This window comes from Barbus barbus (genome assembly GCF_936440315.1).
Source record: "Barbus barbus genome assembly, chromosome: 3".
NCBI classification, from domain to species: Eukaryota; Metazoa; Chordata; class Actinopteri; order Cypriniformes; family Cyprinidae; genus Barbus; species Barbus barbus.
The window spans coordinates 28358750-28378052 of NC_136731.1; the positions used below are offsets into that span (position 1 = coordinate 28358750).

The 19303-nt window shown below is 40.0% G+C and overlaps 2 protein-coding genes across 2 annotated transcripts; one reads left to right on the plus strand and one right to left on the minus strand.

Annotated features, from left to right (window-relative positions):
* Positions 1–8893: 8893 nt before the first annotated feature.
* LOC306850289 (non-structural maintenance of chromosomes element 1 homolog) lies at positions 8894–13087 on the plus strand. The gene is made up of 8 exons (XM_079385846.1): positions 8894–8993; positions 10115–10253; positions 10419–10537; positions 10659–10736; positions 11109–11255; positions 11387–11503; positions 11780–11906; positions 12020–13087. Exons 2-8 carry the CDS (start codon positions 10136–10138, stop codon positions 12115–12117), a joined length of 804 nt encoding a protein of 267 aa, XP_079241972.1. The 5' UTR covers positions 8894–8993; positions 10115–10135; the 3' UTR covers positions 12118–13087.
* LOC306850281 (lysine-specific demethylase 8-like) lies at positions 13087–18669 on the minus strand. Its single transcript, XM_079385831.1, has 7 exons — positions 17943–18669; positions 15010–15182; positions 14801–14933; positions 14625–14672; positions 13544–13693; positions 13365–13457; positions 13087–13281 (listed from the first exon to the last, which is right to left on the minus strand). Exons 1-7 carry the CDS (start codon positions 18393–18395, stop codon positions 13117–13119), a joined length of 1215 nt encoding a protein of 404 aa, XP_079241957.1. The 5' UTR covers positions 18396–18669; the 3' UTR covers positions 13087–13116.
* Between the last annotated feature and the right edge of the window lie 634 nt (positions 18670–19303).

Sequence of the window (19303 nt, forward strand, 5' to 3'; positions counted from 1 at the left end):
GGAGCACGTGGTCTTTGTTTTGACAGCTTGCCATGTGCTCCGCTGTCACGTTGTGTCGACTCCGCCCCTCTTGTTATCCTGTTTGCTAATTCTCTCTACTCACATGCACTCTATCTTGTCCTCATTATCTCCCCTTTATCTTGCCCTCGTGTCTGTCGTTCTGTGTCAGTCCGTATGTGTGATTCTGAACGAATGCTTTTCTCGCTGCTGATTATGTATGCTGACCCTATATCGTTTTTGTTTATTTTTCTAGTCCTGTCGGTCTGGCGCTCCTGTTTTTTGCATCCTTCACTTTTTGTACTCGCCTGAATCTCTAGGACTCTGGTTTGCTCTCTGCCTTGGATATTTTCTGCCCGAATGCCCGCCTCGTCACAGTAATTCCTCCCGATTCATCTCGGTTCGCGCCCGGCGCTTACTCTGGATTTCAGCGGCGGCTGGTTGTTGCAGTCTCGCCGCCACTTTGCCCCGCTGCCTCGGCTGAAGCTGGATTGATCTTCACGTTGTGCTAACGGACTGTTTGCTGGCGGAGAACGCCGTCCGGCTGACTTTTTGGACTGAGCTCTTTCTGTTTTCTTTTTTTGCAAATAAATATTTGAGTTTATTCACCTGCTGTTGGATCCCGTTCTCGTTCCTGACAGTACGGACTGACCAATATGGATCCAGCGGGTGAGGAGTTTGTTCGATCAGCCATTGCTCATCAAGGAGCTCTCCTCGGCCACCAAGCCAGCCAACTCTCGTCCACAGCTCAGGAGGTCGAAACCCTCACAGTCCAGGTGGCGGAATTAAGCGGCCGCCTCCGTGAACTCCAACAAAACGTTCAGTCGTCCTCCGCTTCATCGGCCCCTTTAACTCTTTCTCACCGCGAGCCCGAGCCACACGCCAACAACCCGCCCTTATATGACGGAGATCCGAATTCATGTCGGGCGTTTTTATCTCAATGTTCACTGGTTTTTGCGCTGCAACCCCGGCGATATGCTACAGAACGGTTAAAAGTTGCTTACGTCATTACTCTGTTGACGGGTAGGGCTCGCGAGTGGGGGACTTCCGTATGGGACGCAGGAGCTTTTTTCTGCAATGATTTTGAGGATTTTCGCGGTGAGATGACAAGGCTTTTTGACCGTTCTGTAAGAGGAGATGAGGCTGCATCCAAACTAGTACGGCTCCGTCAAGGAGGCCGTTCCGTTACTGAGTATGCCATCCAATTTAAAACGCTAGCTGCTTCCTGCGATTGGAATGAGGGGGCGCTGCGAGCTACGTTTCGGGAGGGGCTTAACTACGAGATCCAGCATGAAATAGCCACCCACGAGCAACCACAGGACTTAGAGGGCTTTATCAATTTGGCCATTCGGGTCGAAGGTCATCTGCACCTGCGACAGCGTCGCTTGGCTCCCCGCTTGTCCTGGGGGCTGGAGGAGACCCAGCCTTTCAAGGGCCACCCACCACCTCAGTCACCCCAGCCTGATCCTGAGCCCATGCAGTTGGGGGGTCTTCGACTGTCTGCCCGAGAGAGACAACAAAGGCTGGTTCAGGGTCTTTGCCTCTACTGCGGGAAGCCGGGTCACTTTGCTATATCTTGCCCTTTAAAAGCCAAGGCCCACTAGTTAACCGGGGAGTCCTGGTGGGCGTTTCTCCTCTAATCCTCCCTCAATCTCGCACCCAGCTCTCTGCCACCATCACCTATCAGAACTCCATCCACTCCTGCAAGGCTCTTATTGATTCGGGCGCTGAAGCCAGCTTTCTGGACTGTAGCACGGCTAAGAGCTGGGGCATTCCTGCCATTCCCCTTTCCTCACCTGTCACTGTCTGGGGCCTCTCTGGCCAGCCTGTAGCCACGATCACCCACACCACCCCCCGTGTAAGTCTTGTTGTGTCGGGCAATCACCACGAGTCGGTTGTGCTGTTCCTCATGGAGTCCCCTAATGCTAGTCTGGTTCCGGGGCATCCTTGGTTGGTTCAGCACAGCCCTCAGGTGGATTGGTCCCGTAGTCAGATTTTGTCTTGGAGTCAGTCTTGTCATGCTTGCTGTCTAGGTGTTGCCTCTCCTCCTGTGTCTGTGTGTCCTGTGTTGCAGGTTGAAGCGGCTGACCTCACCGGGGTTCCGGAGGAGTACCTTGATCTGCGGCTGGTTTTCAGCAGGTCCCGAGCCACCTCGCTTCCTCCCCACCGGCCATTCGACTGTGCCATCGATCTCCTTCCTGGCACTTCTCCGCCCCGGGGTCGTCTCTTTTCCCTGTCGGGTCCTGAACGAGAGGCTATGGACAAATACATTCAGGAATCTGTAAAAGCCGGACTCATTCGCCACTCGTCTTCCCCTGCGGGCGCTGGGTTCTTCTTCGTTAAGAAGAAGGACGGCTCTCTGCGTCCTTGCATTGATTACCGGGGGCTGAATGACATTACCGTAAAGAACAGGTACCCCTTGCCTTTAATGTCGTCAGCCTTTGAACTCTTGCAGGGAGCCAAGGTCTTCACTAAGTTAGACCTCCGCAACGCCTATCATCTTGTCCGCATTCGCGAGGGCGATGAGTGGAAGACAGCCTTCAATACCCCCACGGGACACTATGAATACCTGGTCCTTCCGTTCGGGCTCACTAATGCCCCTGCTGTCTTCCAGGACATGGTCAATAGCGTGCTGGGAGACATGATTAACCGGTTTGTCTTTGTGTACCTCGATGATATTCTCATCTTTTCCCCTTCCCTTCAGGTACACACTCAGCACGTGCGCCAAGTCCTCCAACGGTTGCTGGAGAACCAGCTGTTTGTCAAGGCGGAGAAGTGCGAGTTCCATGCCAAGTCAGTTTCTTTCCTGGGCTTTATTGTATCAGCTGGGGAGATAAAGCCGGATCCGGCCAAGGTCGAGGCTGTCGCCAAGTGGCCTGTTCCCGACACTAGGAAGGCTCTGCAGCGGTTCTTGGGGTTTGCCAACTTCTACCGGCGATTCATCAGGAACTTTGGCCAGGTAGCTGCACCCTTAACGGCACTCACCTCCATTAAGGTACCGTTCACCTGGAGTGCTCAGGCTCAGGAGGCCTTTGATAATTTAAAGTCCCGGTTTATCTCTGCTCCTGTTCTCTCCATTCCAGATCCCGAACGGCAATTTATCGTTGAGGTGGACGCCTCTGATGTCGGGGTAGGCGCAGTCTTGTCCCAGCGTTCTCCTAGTGATGGGAAGGTGCACCCCTGTGCATATTTCTCCCATCGTCTCAGCCCGGTTGAGCGTAATTACGACATTGGCAACCGGGAGCTGCTGGCGGTTAGGTTGGCCTTGGGTGAGTGGCGTCACTGGTTGGAGGGGTCGGCGCAACCCTTCTTGGTCTGGACGGATCATAAGAACTTAGAATATATCCGTTCGGCCAAGAGGCTGAGCCCGCGCCAGGCTCGCTGGGCACTCTTCTTTGACCGATTTAACTTCACCCTTTCGTACCGGCCCGGGTCCAAAAACGTTAAGCCCGATACTCTATCCCGCCAGTTCGAGCGCCCGGGAGAGGAGGCCCCGGCCTATGCCATACTCTCGGAAGGAGTAGTGGTTGGGGCTCTCTCCTGGGACGTCGAGCGGAGGGTGGAGGAGGCCGGACGAGGGGTGGAAGTTCCAGTGGAGTGTCCTGCGAGTCGGTTGTTCGTGCCGGAGGCGCTGCGCCGTGAGGTCCTTCAGTGGGGTCATGAGTCTAGGGTTTCCTGCCATCCAGGAGTCAGGAGGTCGCTGGCTGCCATCCGCCAGCGATTCTGGTGGCCCTCCATCGGCCAGGACGTCAGGCAGTTTGTATTGGCTTGCTCAGTTTGTGCCCAGAACAAGGTCTCTAACCGGCCCTCCGTTGGTCTGCTCCAGCCCCTGCCCATCCCCTCTCGTCCCTGGTCACACATAGCCTTAGATTTTGTCTCTGGCTTACCCCCTTCGAGAGGTTACACCGTGATTCTCACGGTGGTGGATCGCTTCTCTAAAGCGGTTCATTTCGTGCCCCTCCCCAAACTCCCCTCTGCCAAGGAGACGTCCCAACTGGTCATTGACCACGTCTTCCGGATCCATGGTCTTCCGGTTGATGTTGTCTCTGATAGGTGTCCCCAGTTTGTCTCCCGTTTTTGGCAGGAATTCTGTAGACAGATCGGGGCCTCTACGAGTCTGTCGTCAGGTTTTCATCCCCAGTCCAACGGTCAGTGTGAGCGAGCCAATCAGGATCTCGAACGGGCTCTCCGCTGCCTGGCGTCCCGCAATCCTGCCTCCTGGAGTCAACAGCTCACTTGGGTTGAGTATTCCCACAATACTCTCCCTGTAGCCTCCACAGGTATGTCCCCGTTTGAATGTTCTGTTGGCTATCAACCTCCCTTGTTTCCCTCTCAGGAACCCGAGGCTGCGGTACCGTCTGCCCTAGCCTTTGTCCGAAGATGTCGTAGTGTCTGGAGAAAGGCTAGGAAGGCCTTGGTCCAGGCCTCCAGACGGACCAAAGCAGCAGCTGATCGTCACCGGATTCCAGCACCCCGCTATGTCTGTGGTCAGAAGGTATGGCTGTCTACCAAGGACCTGCCCCTCAAGGCTGTCTCTCGCAAGTTAGCGCCTAGGTTCATTGGCCCATACCAGATCAACAAGGTCATTAATCCGGTTGCGGTGCGGCTCAAGTTACCTTCTTCTCTTGGTCGGGTAAACCCTGTTTTTCATGTATCCAGGGTTAAGCCTGTTTTCAGATCTGCTCTTAATGCCAACATTTCATCCCCTGCCCCCCCTCCCCCTCGTCTAGTGGATGGTTCTCCTGTCTATTCTGTTAGGAGATTACTAGATGTTCGTCGTCGTGGCAGGGGTTTTCAATACCTGGTGGACTGGGAGGGTTACGGTCCAGAGGAGAGGAGTTGGGTCCCGGCTCGGGACGTTCTGGATCGGTCGTTGATCGAGGACCTCTTCCGGAGACAAGGTAAACCCCCCACTTAGGTCGCCTGGTGGCGTCCCGTGGGGGGAGGGGTACTGTCAGGATCTCGGTGGGGGCTGCCTTGTTTTGTTGTCCTGGAGCACGTGGTCTTTGTTTTGACAGCTTGCCATGTGCTCCGCTGTCACGTTGTGTCGACTCCGCCCCTCTTGTTATCCTGTTTGCTAATTCTCTCTACTCACCTGCACTCTATCTTGTCCTCATTATCTCCCCTTTATCTTGCCCTCGTGTCTGTCGTTCTGTGTCAGTCCGTATGCGTGATTCTGAACGAATGCTTTTCTCGCTGCTGATTATGTATGCTGACCCTATATCGTTTTTGTTTATTTTTCTAGTCCTGTCGGTCTGGCGCTCCTGTTTTTTGCATCCTTCACTTTTTGTACTCGCCTGCATCTCTAGGACTCTGGTTTGCTCTCTGCCTTGGATATTTTCTGCCCGAATGCCCGCCTCGTCACAGTAATTCCTCCCGATTCATCTCGGTTCGCGCCCGGCGCTTACTCTGGATTTCAGCGGCGGCTGGTTGTTGCAGTCTCGCCGCCACTTTGCCCCGCTGCCTCGGCTGAAGCTGGATTGATCTTCACGTTGTGCTAACGGACTGTTTGCTGGCGGAGAACGCCGTCCGGCTGACTTTTTGGACTGAGCTCTTTCTGTTTTCTTTTTTTGCAAATAAATATTTGAGTTTATTCACCTGCTGTTGGATCCCGTTCTCGTTCCTGACAGGTTCTCAGTGGCGTGCGGTGGTGTTTTTTGTTGTAGTTGTTGTATTATTATTATTATACATTTTTATGGATCAGCTGACAGAGTTAGTGCCAAGAGTCACGATCGTTTGTCGCCGTTTATTTTTAAATGAAAGATTTGATTATGCATATTATATACCAGCAAGCAGATGCGATCAGAATATGAACCCAATAAGCTAAATTGCATAAGTATTTTGCCATAAAGAACATACACACAGATAAGGAGTGCCCAGCTGCCGCTAGCCAATACTGTATATGCACACGCGCTCGCACACACAAACATATTTTTTACAAACATATTTGTAACACTAGTTATTAACTAGTAGCTTGCATATTCCTTTATAAGCTGTTTATTAGTACTCATAAAGTACATACTAATGCCGTATTATACGTGACCATATTCTACATCTTACCCTATACCTGAACAGTAGGCTAATTAGGAGTTTGAGGCAAAAGTCAATAGTTAGTTAATAGTGAGAAATGGAGACAAATATATAGGAAGTGTGTATATATTGTTATATATATATAGCTATATATGTATATAGAAATAATCATGAGACCATTGTAATTGAGACACTCAAGTTTTTATTGATTTTGTTATTGATCATTGATTGATTTTTTATGACTTTGATGACTTATTCTTCCTCAAATCTGGAGAAGATTTTGTACTTTGATTTATCAATCATTTCTGTGCAGAACACTTCATAATCTTTTTTTTCCAAAAATACAAAAGTGAAAAATTCCACCGGAGAACTTTCATCATAGTCACCCATCCAGCTCTGCAATTTGCTTTGGCATGCAATTTGTTCCTCCTTTTCCAGTGAAAAGACACTGGGAAATTGTATTTCTCCATTCCAATTTCTGTTACCACACCAGTCAGCTGCAGTCCTGGTGTCTCTCACAAAATGTTTTCCTGCTGTGAAAGAAGAAAGTATGGTCAAAATATTTGGTGTATATACAAATGTTACAAATAATGCCTCAAACTTGTAGGCCTAGAGCATTTACAGTACATGACATAAATGATCTTTTCTAACAATGAATGTTTTCTATAAATATTATAAATACATTACTACCGTTTTCTTTGTAAAATTTAAAATTTCGTTTTCAACAAAACTTATGAAAATTACACATCGTTTTGCAACAAATAAAACGTTTTTCTGCACTCACCATAGTTTAAGCATGCTATTTGTAGTAAAACTGTGGCTATGGCCTACAAATTGTAATAAAAAACATTTCATTTCACGGTGATCCCACATTTGCCCATTTTAATTTTTAGCTTTTCAAAAATTCTATACTTAATTGAACTGCCCAATTTCCATTCATCACTTTATTAATTTGCATGCATGAAATTAGTGTAAAATAACCTGCAAAAATGTACATAACCTCAAAGCCGCAAGGATCATAATTGATACTGAATTTCTGATGTTTGTGTGTTGTACGGCTTCTGTCATCAGTCTTTGCCTGCCATCAGTCAAGGCAAGGGAGGCAGAGACTCTTTAGAGAAAAAAAAAATGGATGAGAAAATTATCGATATTACAAAAAAATCAATGCAAGTATTACAAAATATGACATTAAAAGCGTAAAAGTCACTAGTATGTATAAAGTAATTGTCCAACAGCGACACCCGCTGGTAAAGTTAAAAAGAACAGCTGAACATCAGTTGACAAAAAAAAATGTTTGTATTGTTACTACTTTTGTTATTATTTTGGAATAAATGCAAAAATACGTAAAAACACTAACTTGATGACATTTATTGGTTTTGATAAAAGAATATTACACAGTGTAAAAATACAAAATATAATTGTATTTGGCCTTTTTAGTGTAATGTTTATTTAAGGGAAATTAGATTAGATTAGATTAGATTCAACTTTATTGTCATTGCACATGTAAGGTACAGGGCAACGAAATGCAGTTAGCATCTAACCAGAAGTGCAATAAGCAGAGGTACAGGATATATAGTGTCTACAATAGTTACATATGTACAGAATATACAGATAAGGCAGTAGTACTATGGACATAATTTACAAATTTTAAATACTATCAGTATGATATACAGATGGGTGATATGAACATACTATACAGATGGATTGTACAGTAAATGTATGTACACTATGAGCAAAAACTATGAATATAATTACAAATGGATATGAATAAGCTATACATTAAGATATATAAATACTAGTGCAATGAACATTGAAAGTGCATAGAAATAAAAATTTCCAGTGCATAGTACTCAGTGTGTGGATGTTTTTTTGTTTTTGTTTTTTAACCGATTTTAATGATGGGGAGGGGTGAAGAGTTTGTGGTGGTGTGTGAGGGGGGTATCATTGGGCAGAGTTTAGTAGGGACAACATATACACATACACGAAGCCGGAGGGCTTAGAAAGTGCAAGACAGACTCATATTGAAGTAATAACTTACAAAGTACCAGGAAATCCCTAATATGGACAAAAGCATCCAGCTATCACTGTATGATCTGAATAAAAGGCAGAAACCTTTGGAAACATGAAGGCATTAAACACACGATTGCGACCATATATGGTTTATTTGTACTTTTTTTCAATCATCTCCAGGTGATTTTATGGTAAATTACCAGGTAAGTTTATGAACAATTCAGTGCTACCTGACATAGCATTTATTACAGTACAAAAACTATTGTTTTATATTTGATAAAAATGAATAAAAAAAGTGTTTGTAGTACATTAACAAATCATTTATTGGTTATTGTCCAACAGTGTATCTGATTTCTAAGCCAATTAAAAGAAAGACATAAGAGAAAAAAAATAAAGTTTCCTATATTCTTATAAACAGTATCCTATATATATATATATATATATATATATATATAAAATAAAAATTTTGTCCCACTCACTTCTGAAATGTTGGCTACGCACCTGTGTATAGTAGGTATACACGTGCATATATACTGTCGATACAGCTAAGCACTCCTTATGTGTTCTTTATGGGAAAATGCTGTTTAGCTTATTGGGTTCATATTCTGATCGCATCTGCTTGCTGGTATGTAATATGCATCATCAAATCTTTCATTTAAAAATAAAACTGTGTAGTTTACAGCAGAAACGGCGATAAACGATCGTGACTCCTGATACGAACTCTGGCAGCTGATACATAGAAATGTATTATAATAATAAAAACAATCATAATAAATAACACACCTGTGGGAACTTTGCATTATTAAAACACCATCGATCGCCACTCACACTCCATCCCAGTAGGTGGCGGAAATGCACCTTAAGCTGGTTTGCCAACCGCCATTAAACATAAATGAAGAAGAAGAAAAAGAAGAAGAAGAAGAAGAAGAAAACTCGGCGCTACATATTGAGAGCAGGTATGTGAAAAGCAGTACTTTTACGACAATATGTGTTTAATACAAACCTGTTTCGGCCAGACTACAATGTCGGTCTTTGAATGCTTGGACAAACGCACGCTTGGTTTGATGTAGCATGTCGTATTGAGGATGTTGTGCAATGTTTGTACATTGATCCGGTAACGTACTAGTTTGCATATACACTGGAAAACATTTAGTATGATTTCCTTTAAAGAAGCTAGGAAACAGTTTTCGCGCAGACATTTGTTAGAAAAGTCCTAAAAAACAAACAAACAAACAAAAAAAGCAGCAAAGTGACACATTGAATTAATCGTGAAACGTAGAAGTAAAAAGATCAAAATAGTATTTTCTTGTAAAACGTAATCCAAGAATCTGTTTATTTACAACAAAGACTTTTAATTTTACAGTTTATATGATCACAATCACTTAGTTGGGGGAAGTCGTGGCCTAATGGTTAGAGAGTCGGACTCGTAATCGAAAGGTTGCGGGTTCGAGCCCCCGGCCGGCAGGGATTGTAGGTGGGGGGAGGGAATGTCCAGCGCTCTCTCCACCCTCAATACCACAACTGAGGTGCCCTTGAGCAAGGCACCGAACCCCCAATTGCTCCCCGGGCGCCGCAGCATGGCTGCCCACTGCTCCGGGTGTGTGTGTGTGTGTGTGTGTGTGTGTGTGTGTGTGCATTTGTTCACTACTCACTGCTGTGTGTGTGCACTTGGATGGGTTAAACGCAGAGCACCAATTTCGAGTATGGGTCACCATACTTGACAATACGTCACGACTTTACTTTTTTACTTTTTTTACCCTGGCTGTATAAACCATATAAAGGCCTATCAACGTAAACATCCGGTTAAAGCTACAAGCAGGGTGATGAACCAACTGAGTTAACCAGATCTGTGCTACTATCTGTGTCCCATTCTGGTGGGAACATCATCCCTTGATTAACACCCATTGGTGGAGGATAGCACTTGATGCTAATATAACTATTGTTTAAATTGAACTTGTTAAATATTGTCTTTGTAATGCATAAGTGTTCTCCCTACAATCATTTTCAATCATATCACCATTTGCCTGCTCAGTATTGGCAAATTTGAGAAATTTATATCAAGAAATGTCTTCTCCAGCTCAAGAGGACATTAAGCAGAATGTCCCGAACAATGGGAGACAGTCACAAGCGCTTCTTGCAGAGCATAATGAGCAACGGCATCATCAGTGCATCTCAAGCCGTAGCATTACACAAACACTGCTGTGAGACCCATGGAGGTATGAAGGAAACCCACTGACTGCAATTTAGCCAAATTCTGTTGGATCGTGTGTTTATATAGTATTTATTTTGCATTAAAGATTTATTACCTCTATGTCTCAGACCTGGAAATTGTATATCAGTTGGTGTCTTATTTGAATTATGCGTCTGTCTTGGCTTTCTAGCACACTATACAGAGAGATTGGATGATTTCATTAATGTCATCAATACTCAACTTCAGCCCTTTTTCATGCACATCAGGAAAGGCATGTCTGAAGAGGATGGTCTTGAGTATTACGCCTTGGTTAGTTGAAGTCTGTTTTTATATATTATTAATTTGTTAATAGTAATAGTATTATATTATATTTACATGCTTGGTATGATATTATGTCAAAAAAGAAATGACAAATGCATCTGTTATTCAGGTAAATGTGTCGGAGACATACATAACACGAATGGCATCAGATTATGCAGATAATGAACTGGAATTATTCAGAAAAACGGTAAATGCTTATTCACAGCAAATATATATATATATATATATATATATATATATATATATATATATATATATATATATATATATATATATATATATATATATATATATATATATATATATATATTATACATAATGTCTTTATTGAACACATCCAATTAAACATTCATAGTGCTGTGGAAAAATTCAGTGAACTTTTTGTTTTTGTTACCTGGATGATCCACAATTTCTTTTTTTTTTGTATTATGGTGACTTTCATGAGTCTCTTGTTTGTCCTGAGAATATGAGAATTAAAATGACAATATAATTTTTTGTTTGTTTTTAGGTAAATATTTTGTTTTCACAATATCTCTCAACATTTTGTCTCTGCATTCAGATGGATTTGATTGTAGAGTCTGAGAGCGGTACTGCCTCCTCCACCGATATCCTAAATTGTGCCGACAGCCTCCAGACAAAGAAACTGAAGAAAAAAGAAACAGAGCTTGTCTTAAACAAATTTGTCCAGGACAAATGGTTAAAGGAGGTTGGCTATTCATTTTAAAATTGGTCTTTTCCCATATATTGGACAAAGTTATTATAAACCACTCGCTCGCTAGTCACTACCTCCAAAAGCAAATAGGTACTTTTATTTGTTCTTTTGTTTTGCTGCTTTAGAAAGACGGTGAATACACTCTAAGTGTGCGCTGCATTGTGGAGATGGAACCGTATATGCGCACAATCTACCAAGACCTCATCAGAGTGTGTCATGTGTGCCACAACATTGCCCTGCAGGTAAAGACATGAACACGTGTAAAGGTTGAGAAGTTTTATTTGTTGAGGAAATCCAGGCTTTTAGATCTCCATGTAATTTGAACCACAAGAAGTAACTTTAAATGAATAACTCGGTGACCAAAAAGTCGTCAGTACTTCAGTAGATGAGTGTTTTTTTTGGCACTTATGTTACATGTATTGACATTTTATTTCTATAGAATTGACTTGGTGATAGGGGTTACCTGATAGCATTTTCAAACAGGAAACTGCAAACAAGAACTTTTATTTTACCTTTAGAGCCAGATGTGTGAAAACCCCGCCTGTGGAATCAAGATACACTTCCCGTGTGTTGCTCGATATTTTAGAGCACGCAATGATCCTCGTTGCCCGGCATGCAATGATTTCTGGCCTCATGAGATTCCAGGTGAACTTTTTCTTTAACATTGCTCCACTGATTTAAGATTTAATTTGAACTATTTGTTTACTTCAAAAGCTTTTTGATTCCAATGTTTGCATATTTATTTTTCTCATTTGCAGAAATGCAGCATTCCCAGTCACAGAGTTCACAAAATCTGCCTTCATCATCCAAAGAGAACACTGCTCCCACGCCGTCACGCCGGTCAAGGAGGTCTTAATCTCAAAGCCTACTGATTCACTGCTGCAGCTGGCCTTTTGACCATTGAGGATTTTTCAAGTGCATTCTCTTAGAAGTTTAAAAGATTTGTTTTTTTTTTTATACATGTATGTTCTATTAATAAAGAATTGTTATTGAATAGGTTGTTTCTCAATTACACATTATTTTTGTTGGAATTCTGATTCAAGAGCAAACTAAATTTATTTGCTCTCGTATGGAAACATTTGCTCTCTCTGTAGAATTTTAGCATTTTGTACAGCTGCTAAGATAAAAATACAAAATAAAAATTGAGAAGCGCACTGTTGAAGTGTTTTGTCTTTTCAAATCTTAAAAAAAGATTACTTCAAGTTATTAGCAAAGTTCAAAGTGTTGCAACTAAATGTGGGTAACCATTTAGTTCCCTACATATTGTTCCTGTAGAAGAACTGGTAAAAAAATGACGCAGCAAACCAAGACCACGAGTTCAGATCATACAGAAATACCTGTACTGTTCAATATATAGATTGAATACATTGCTGCTTAAGATAAAATATCAGAACAGATGTTAAAAAAGTCATGCTTTTTGGCATGTTAAGATTTACACTTACATTTATTAATTTAGCAGACAAATTTAACCAAAGTGATATACAAATGATGACAGTAGAAGCAATCAAACCAACGAAAGAGCAACATTATGTAAGTGCTGGTTAGTCTAATGCAGTACAAGTAGCATTTGTTTTTTTTTTTTAATTAATTTAAAAGATTTAAATATAAGAAATAGGGTAAAATGGGGGATGATGTTCCCCTTTAAGAACTATGTGCATTTACATTTAAATTGTAACAAAAGCAAATATGTCAGAAATGTACATCTAATTCATGGGAATACTGAATAATAACCCCATCATTTACAGTAAGTAATACATTTATATGTGTATAAGAGCCTAAAACTCTCAAATTTGGCATTTGTACAAATAAAGCCAATACAAGACTTGACAACACAAGATGTTTTATTCTGTACAAATCAGGACCACCAAAAACTGACAGAAAAGCTGAGCTCTAGAGAGCGCACATAATGCCAGTGCTGTTGAGGGATGAAGAGGACATCTCTGGGCCGGAGAACACACTCCTGATACGAGGCTTTAGAGAAGTCTGGGAACGTCACCAGGTCTGGATTCTCCACCTCCACCTGGTGGTGGTAAAACAATCTTGCGTGATTATTTCAAAACACTTTAAGAGCAAGAATCTTGCTGTCATAAATTGGGTCTTTACCTGACTGGTGTTGTGCAGTAGCTGCGACTGATGTGTATAGAGATATTTTGTTTCATCTGGGCTGTAGAGCCTGATATATTTCCTTCCAACCACCTGACGTCCAAAAACAAAACCAGAATGCTGGTTGAAAATGAAACAGGGGGAACAAATGCCAAATGAACCATTTGTCTCTTGTTCACCTGTGTCAAAAAATTCTGTTGAGGATCCTGATGGAGAGGAGACACAGTCCCTCCAGGCCCAAACCAGGCATTAATTGTAATGTCATCCTCATCTCCTTCTCCAAGACAACAATAGTCTGGGATGCGAATATCTTCTTTCAGCTCTGGAACCTATCAGGATGAATAACAGCCAAGAGTGAGTGCTATTAGTTTTGCATGATGCTACATCCATTATTAGTATAATTGCAAATCTAAGAAGACTGCTATAGCACAAACTAAAAATTACTGAGTGCACTTTTAACCATAAAGTGAGAGAATTAAAGAAATAGTGCAGCCATAAATAAAAACTTGCTGAAGGCTGGTTTGTTTGTTTCTTCATTGGAACAGATTAGTGGACGTTTTAGCCTTACATTACTTTCTCAGTAGTGGATCCTCTGCTGTGAATGGGTGCCATCAGAATGAGAGTTTAAACAGCTGATAAAAACATCACAGTAATCCTCAAGTCATGTAGGTAATCCAAAGGTTTGTCTTTGTAATAAACTAAGTTTTAAATTAAAACAGACATTTATGGATAAAATTGATCAATCCATTATATTTATCAATGGATAATATTGATTTCTTCAGTGAAAAGTTGACTTGTCTGAATAAGGTGTGAAATATGCACACACCAAGCACTGTTTGCATGTGAAAACCAGTCCAAAAAAAAAACTAGTGAAAGTGTTATTTTTAAACCAAAAGCAATGGTTACAAAGTTAAAAATGTAATAATTATGGATTTGTTTCTTACAAACATGCAGTTTTTGACGTCATAAGATGTTAATTGATGTACTGGAGTGTTGTGGATTACTGTGATGTTTTTATCAGCTGTTTGGTCTCTCGTTCTGACGGCACCCATTCACTACACAGGATCCATTGGTGAGCAAGTGATTTAATGCTAAATTTCTCCAAATCTTTTCTGATGAAGAAATAAATCATCTATATCTTGGATGGCCTGAGGGTGAGCACATTTTCAGCAAATTTAAATTTTTGGGGAAACTATTCCTTTAAAGATAAAGTATGTAGATTCTGGTCTTCTAGTAGCACCAAAAAGAAATGCACCTGACCTGATCAAACAACTGATGCTGAGCCAGATATCCCACTCCATCCTCTGCCTAGAAGAAAATAACCAAAAATAACAAATATAGACAGTTTACAGCTTCTCTAGACAAAAAAAATAAATAATTGTTTTTTTTTTAGAAAAACACTGTCTTACAGTGAAATAAATGGAAATAATTCTTACTGTTCCTATAATGTAGCGGTCTATGAAGTCATTCACTGTAATGAGCTTTTGTGACCACTCTTCATCAGTGTACTTGGATCCCACTTCAATAGGTACCGTTCGGCAGCCAGCGATAGTTCGCAAGTAGTCTATGCTTAGAGAGAGTGTACAGTATGGCAGTGTGCTGATGTTTCAGAAGGTAAAATCTAATAATGCATATTTTTCAGTACCTCCATGGATGCTCTGTGAAGGCCGGCCAATGGTCAGTTATTCCCTCTATAATCACAGGCTTCTGAGGATCCAGGAAATCTGATCTGAAGCGATCCAGGGATGGACAATGAATCCTAGGCACTGCTTGTGCAGGGTTTATTACTGGCTCAGACTCACAGTCCACTTTCATTTCCTGTTTTAGAAAAGCTTAAGTGAATAATGCATAGGTGAATAGGCTATTGGAACAAGGTTTTAAAGAGCATGACATGATTTAGTAAAATATGACATGTTTCTGAATCAACAATTGTGACCCTGGACCACAAAACCAGTCATAAAGGTCAATTTTTCGAAATTGAGATTTCTACATCATCTGAAAGATTAATAATTAAGCTTTTCATTGATGTATGGTTTGTTAGGCTAGGACAATATTTGTCCGAGATGCAACTATTTGAAACTATTTGCAAAAAAATAAAAATACTGAGAAAATTGCCTTTAAAGTTGTCCAAATGAAGTTCTTAGCATATTACTAAACAAAAATGAAGTTTTAATATATTTACAGTAGGAAATTTACAAAATATCCTCATGGAACATGATCTTTACTTAATAAACTAATGATTTTTGGCATAAAAGAAAAATGGATAATTTTGACCCATACAATGTATTTTTGGCTATTGCTACAAATATACCCCAGCTGGTATATTTTTATTTTTACATACTGGTTTTGTGGTCCAGGGTCACAACTGGTATTTAAATCACAGGCCAAACCTTATTCAAAAATAAAGAAATAAAAATAAATCACATTTCTACTTGCCCTGCCAACATATTCACTCAGGGCTCGCAAAATCGCTAGCCCGACGTCCCGGGGCTATTGTGTTTTCCAGTTGGGCTACCAAAATGTATCAGTGCCCTGCCCGACGGGCTACCTTAAATACAGGGCTCCCACGCAATGCTCCCTCTAAGCTTAAGTTTTGCTTCAGTTTGTATTCTACTCTATCAGTTTAAATAGTTTGTTTTGATAATATATTATGTTAGGGCTATATTATAAACCTGATAAATAATTGACCTTGTTTTTGAGTCTTTGACTTTGAGTCTCTTGCTCATCAAGGCTGTATTCATTTAAAAAATACAGAAAAAACTTATGTAGTGAAATATTATTGCAATTTCTAATATTGGTTTCCTATTTTAATACCTATACTTTAAAATAGCATTTATCCCTGTGATCAAAGCTGAATTTTCAGCTTCATTACTCCAGTCTTCAGTGTCCCATGATCCTTCAGAAATCATTGTAATATGCTGATTTATTATCAGTGTTGAAACTGTTGTGCTGCTTCATATTTTTTTTTTTTTGGAACCTGTGTTACTTTTTTCTTTGATTAATAAAAAGTTTAAAAGAACAGCATTTATTCAAAATAGAAATATTTTCTAACAATAGAAGTCTTTACTATCAATTTGATCCATTTAACACATCCTTGCTGAATAAAGCTTATTTAACTTTCTTTAAACTTTTTAAAAGTATCTTTAAAAAAGAAAGAAAAAAATTATGACCCCAAACTTTTGAATAGTTTATATTGTAACACAAAATCTCTATTTTGACTAAACACTGTTCTTTTTAACTTTTAATTTTTTTAAAAATATCACAGGTCCCAAAAAATACAGTATAAAAATAAATAAATAAAATAAAAAAGCAGTACAACTGTTTCCAACATTGATTAAAAATCAGCATATTAGAATAATTTCTAAAGGATCATGTGACTCTGAAAATACTGCTTTGCTTCACAGGAATTAATTACATTTTAAAGTATATTAAAATAGAAAACATTTATTTTAAATTGCAATATTTCACAATATTATTTTGTGAAATAATATTCAGTATTTTTTATCAAATAGATACAGCCTTGATGAACATAAGAAACTTCTTTAAAAAACTTTATTGATCCAAACTTTTGAACTGCAGTGTATTGTACAGTAAAAATGTTTTCTCAGGTAACCTAAAATGTACATCATTTAGTTACATCAAGGGTCAAATCAAATATAAATAGCACATTAAAGTTAAAAGTTACACACTTTTTTGTGTGCGTGCTGTACAGGTCTGGTATAAAGAATGCTTTTGCTCAGGTGCCAGAAATGTCCGCCCAATAGAGAAAAGTTTTGCTCAGCAAGAAACAAAATTAGAGGGAACATTGCTCCCACGGGTCCTTAAATTTGATACAACTACATTGAAGAGTTTTTAAGGCCTTAGACAGTTTAAATGTTAAATGGTATAAGAAATAATTTTTCAAAATGCCTTAAATAGATTTTTAAGAATTCTGCAGATACCATGTAAATAATAAAATAAAACTCTTTCCTTGATATTCGTTGATATTTGCGTATTGAAAATGTTTTTGATTGACATTTATGGTCTTTATTTTATTTGGGCTAGTTAAATAATTTTCGGGCTACCAAAATCTGAAGAGTACCTGCCCGAAGGGCTACCAGGGATTTAGACATTTTGCGAGCCCTGTCACTGATTCCAACAAACACAACATTGAAGTTTTATCATTTCAAATAATAATAATATAATTTTAACATTATATTTGTAAATGTATAATGTTGTGTTAATGTGAATTATTAATCTAGTTTAATTACATTCACACATAATTTTATCAAATGTTATGTCTTTCTTTACAATGAAAATTTGCAATAATAGAGGAAAATTATGAAATTATTATAATTATACATACAAGGCAAAAATTACATTGAAGTATTAAAATTACTACAACTAAAAATTCAAAGCTAAATAGAAATAGAAAAACTATATGAATATATATATATATATATATATATATATAAAAACTTACAAACACTTACATTTCATTAAAACTATAATTAAACTGAATGAAAGCTACTTCAAAATATTTACAAAAATTAATTCACAAATCCTTCATGCTCTTGTCTTTATGAGAGAAGTCTTCACCTTTGAACAGGGTTCTTCACTCGTCTCTGCTTTCTTTGAACTCTTCATTTTCACTTTATTTCTTAAGACACCAACAAGCCTTTGCAGAATGTTGTCCATGATGCCTGCTCCCATTAACAAACCCATGTCACATGTTTTAATGGCCTCTTGGATATTGTATTGAGATGGACTTCCACGACATAAACTTAAGATTTTGAATAAGCAGCCATACGAGTAAACTCTCCTCCACTCCTTGTCCACATCTCTCCATGTGCCAGTGTTGAGCTTCTCCCAGGAGTAATCGATAACGACCTGAGCTCTTTGAGCAGAAGCTGGGCATTCACTGTACAGCTGATCTCTAGCCAGCTCAAGGACCTTCAACACACTCAATTCAATCTTCTCGCTGAAGTGAAGGGGGAATTCAGACACTGTCGAGGGCAAAACAGCTCGAACATCAGTCCAGATAGGAGCCATGAGCAGAAGAAACTTGTGCAGATCACTTGTAATTGATTTCTGGTTGATGATCTGGCGAGAAGCGACCACAGGAATGGTTTACTTGCTTGGGGACAAACACGACTACTTCTCATGGTATTGAGATACCGAACTGGTGTACAATAAACTTCATATTTGTTACAAGTGTATAATAAACACCGTTTAAAAACAAATGCAAACAGCTAGCGTTAGCTACGTAAGAAATGTGCAACTAATGCAAAAAGAAAAGTAGTTGAATATAGTGCCCGGCTTTAATGTTCGGCTGGAAACACAGAAGATAAAAAACGTTCCGCTTCTTTGCGATCGATTGGTTTACACTATATCTTTTGAAACCTTTTGTATGCAGAAATAGATAGATATGTTATATATATTCACAACTTATATGTGATGTTAAAAGACATAGTAAGTTTTCTGAAAGTTAACTTCCATATTAAGGCTTTACTTGAAAGATATCACTTGAAAACTTTTCTAAAATAAAAAAAATTTAAAATGTTTTGTTAGCTAATCAGAAGAAGCGGACAGTCCATGTATGGGAAAACAGAAGTTTAGAGCCCAACACATGAACTTGGAGCGGCTTTTGTTAGTTTGAAGGTGCAAAGTGTTCACAATTTTACATCTCTCTACAATGGCTTATACAAAGCTTCCTACATCATCAGGAAGACGGAGGAAACAAGACCAGAAAGCACTTGACAGGTAAAAAAACAACATGGTTTGACCAAAGAAAGACATACAAAGATGGCCTGTCTATATTTTGATGGAGGAACGTCGCTAACACCTGTAAATTCTGAACAGTTTATTTATTAGTTGATTTAAATATGAATTTGTTTATAGAATATCTGTTTATCCTCTGAAACACCAATGAATAAATTATTCCCACTATTGCCCCAATT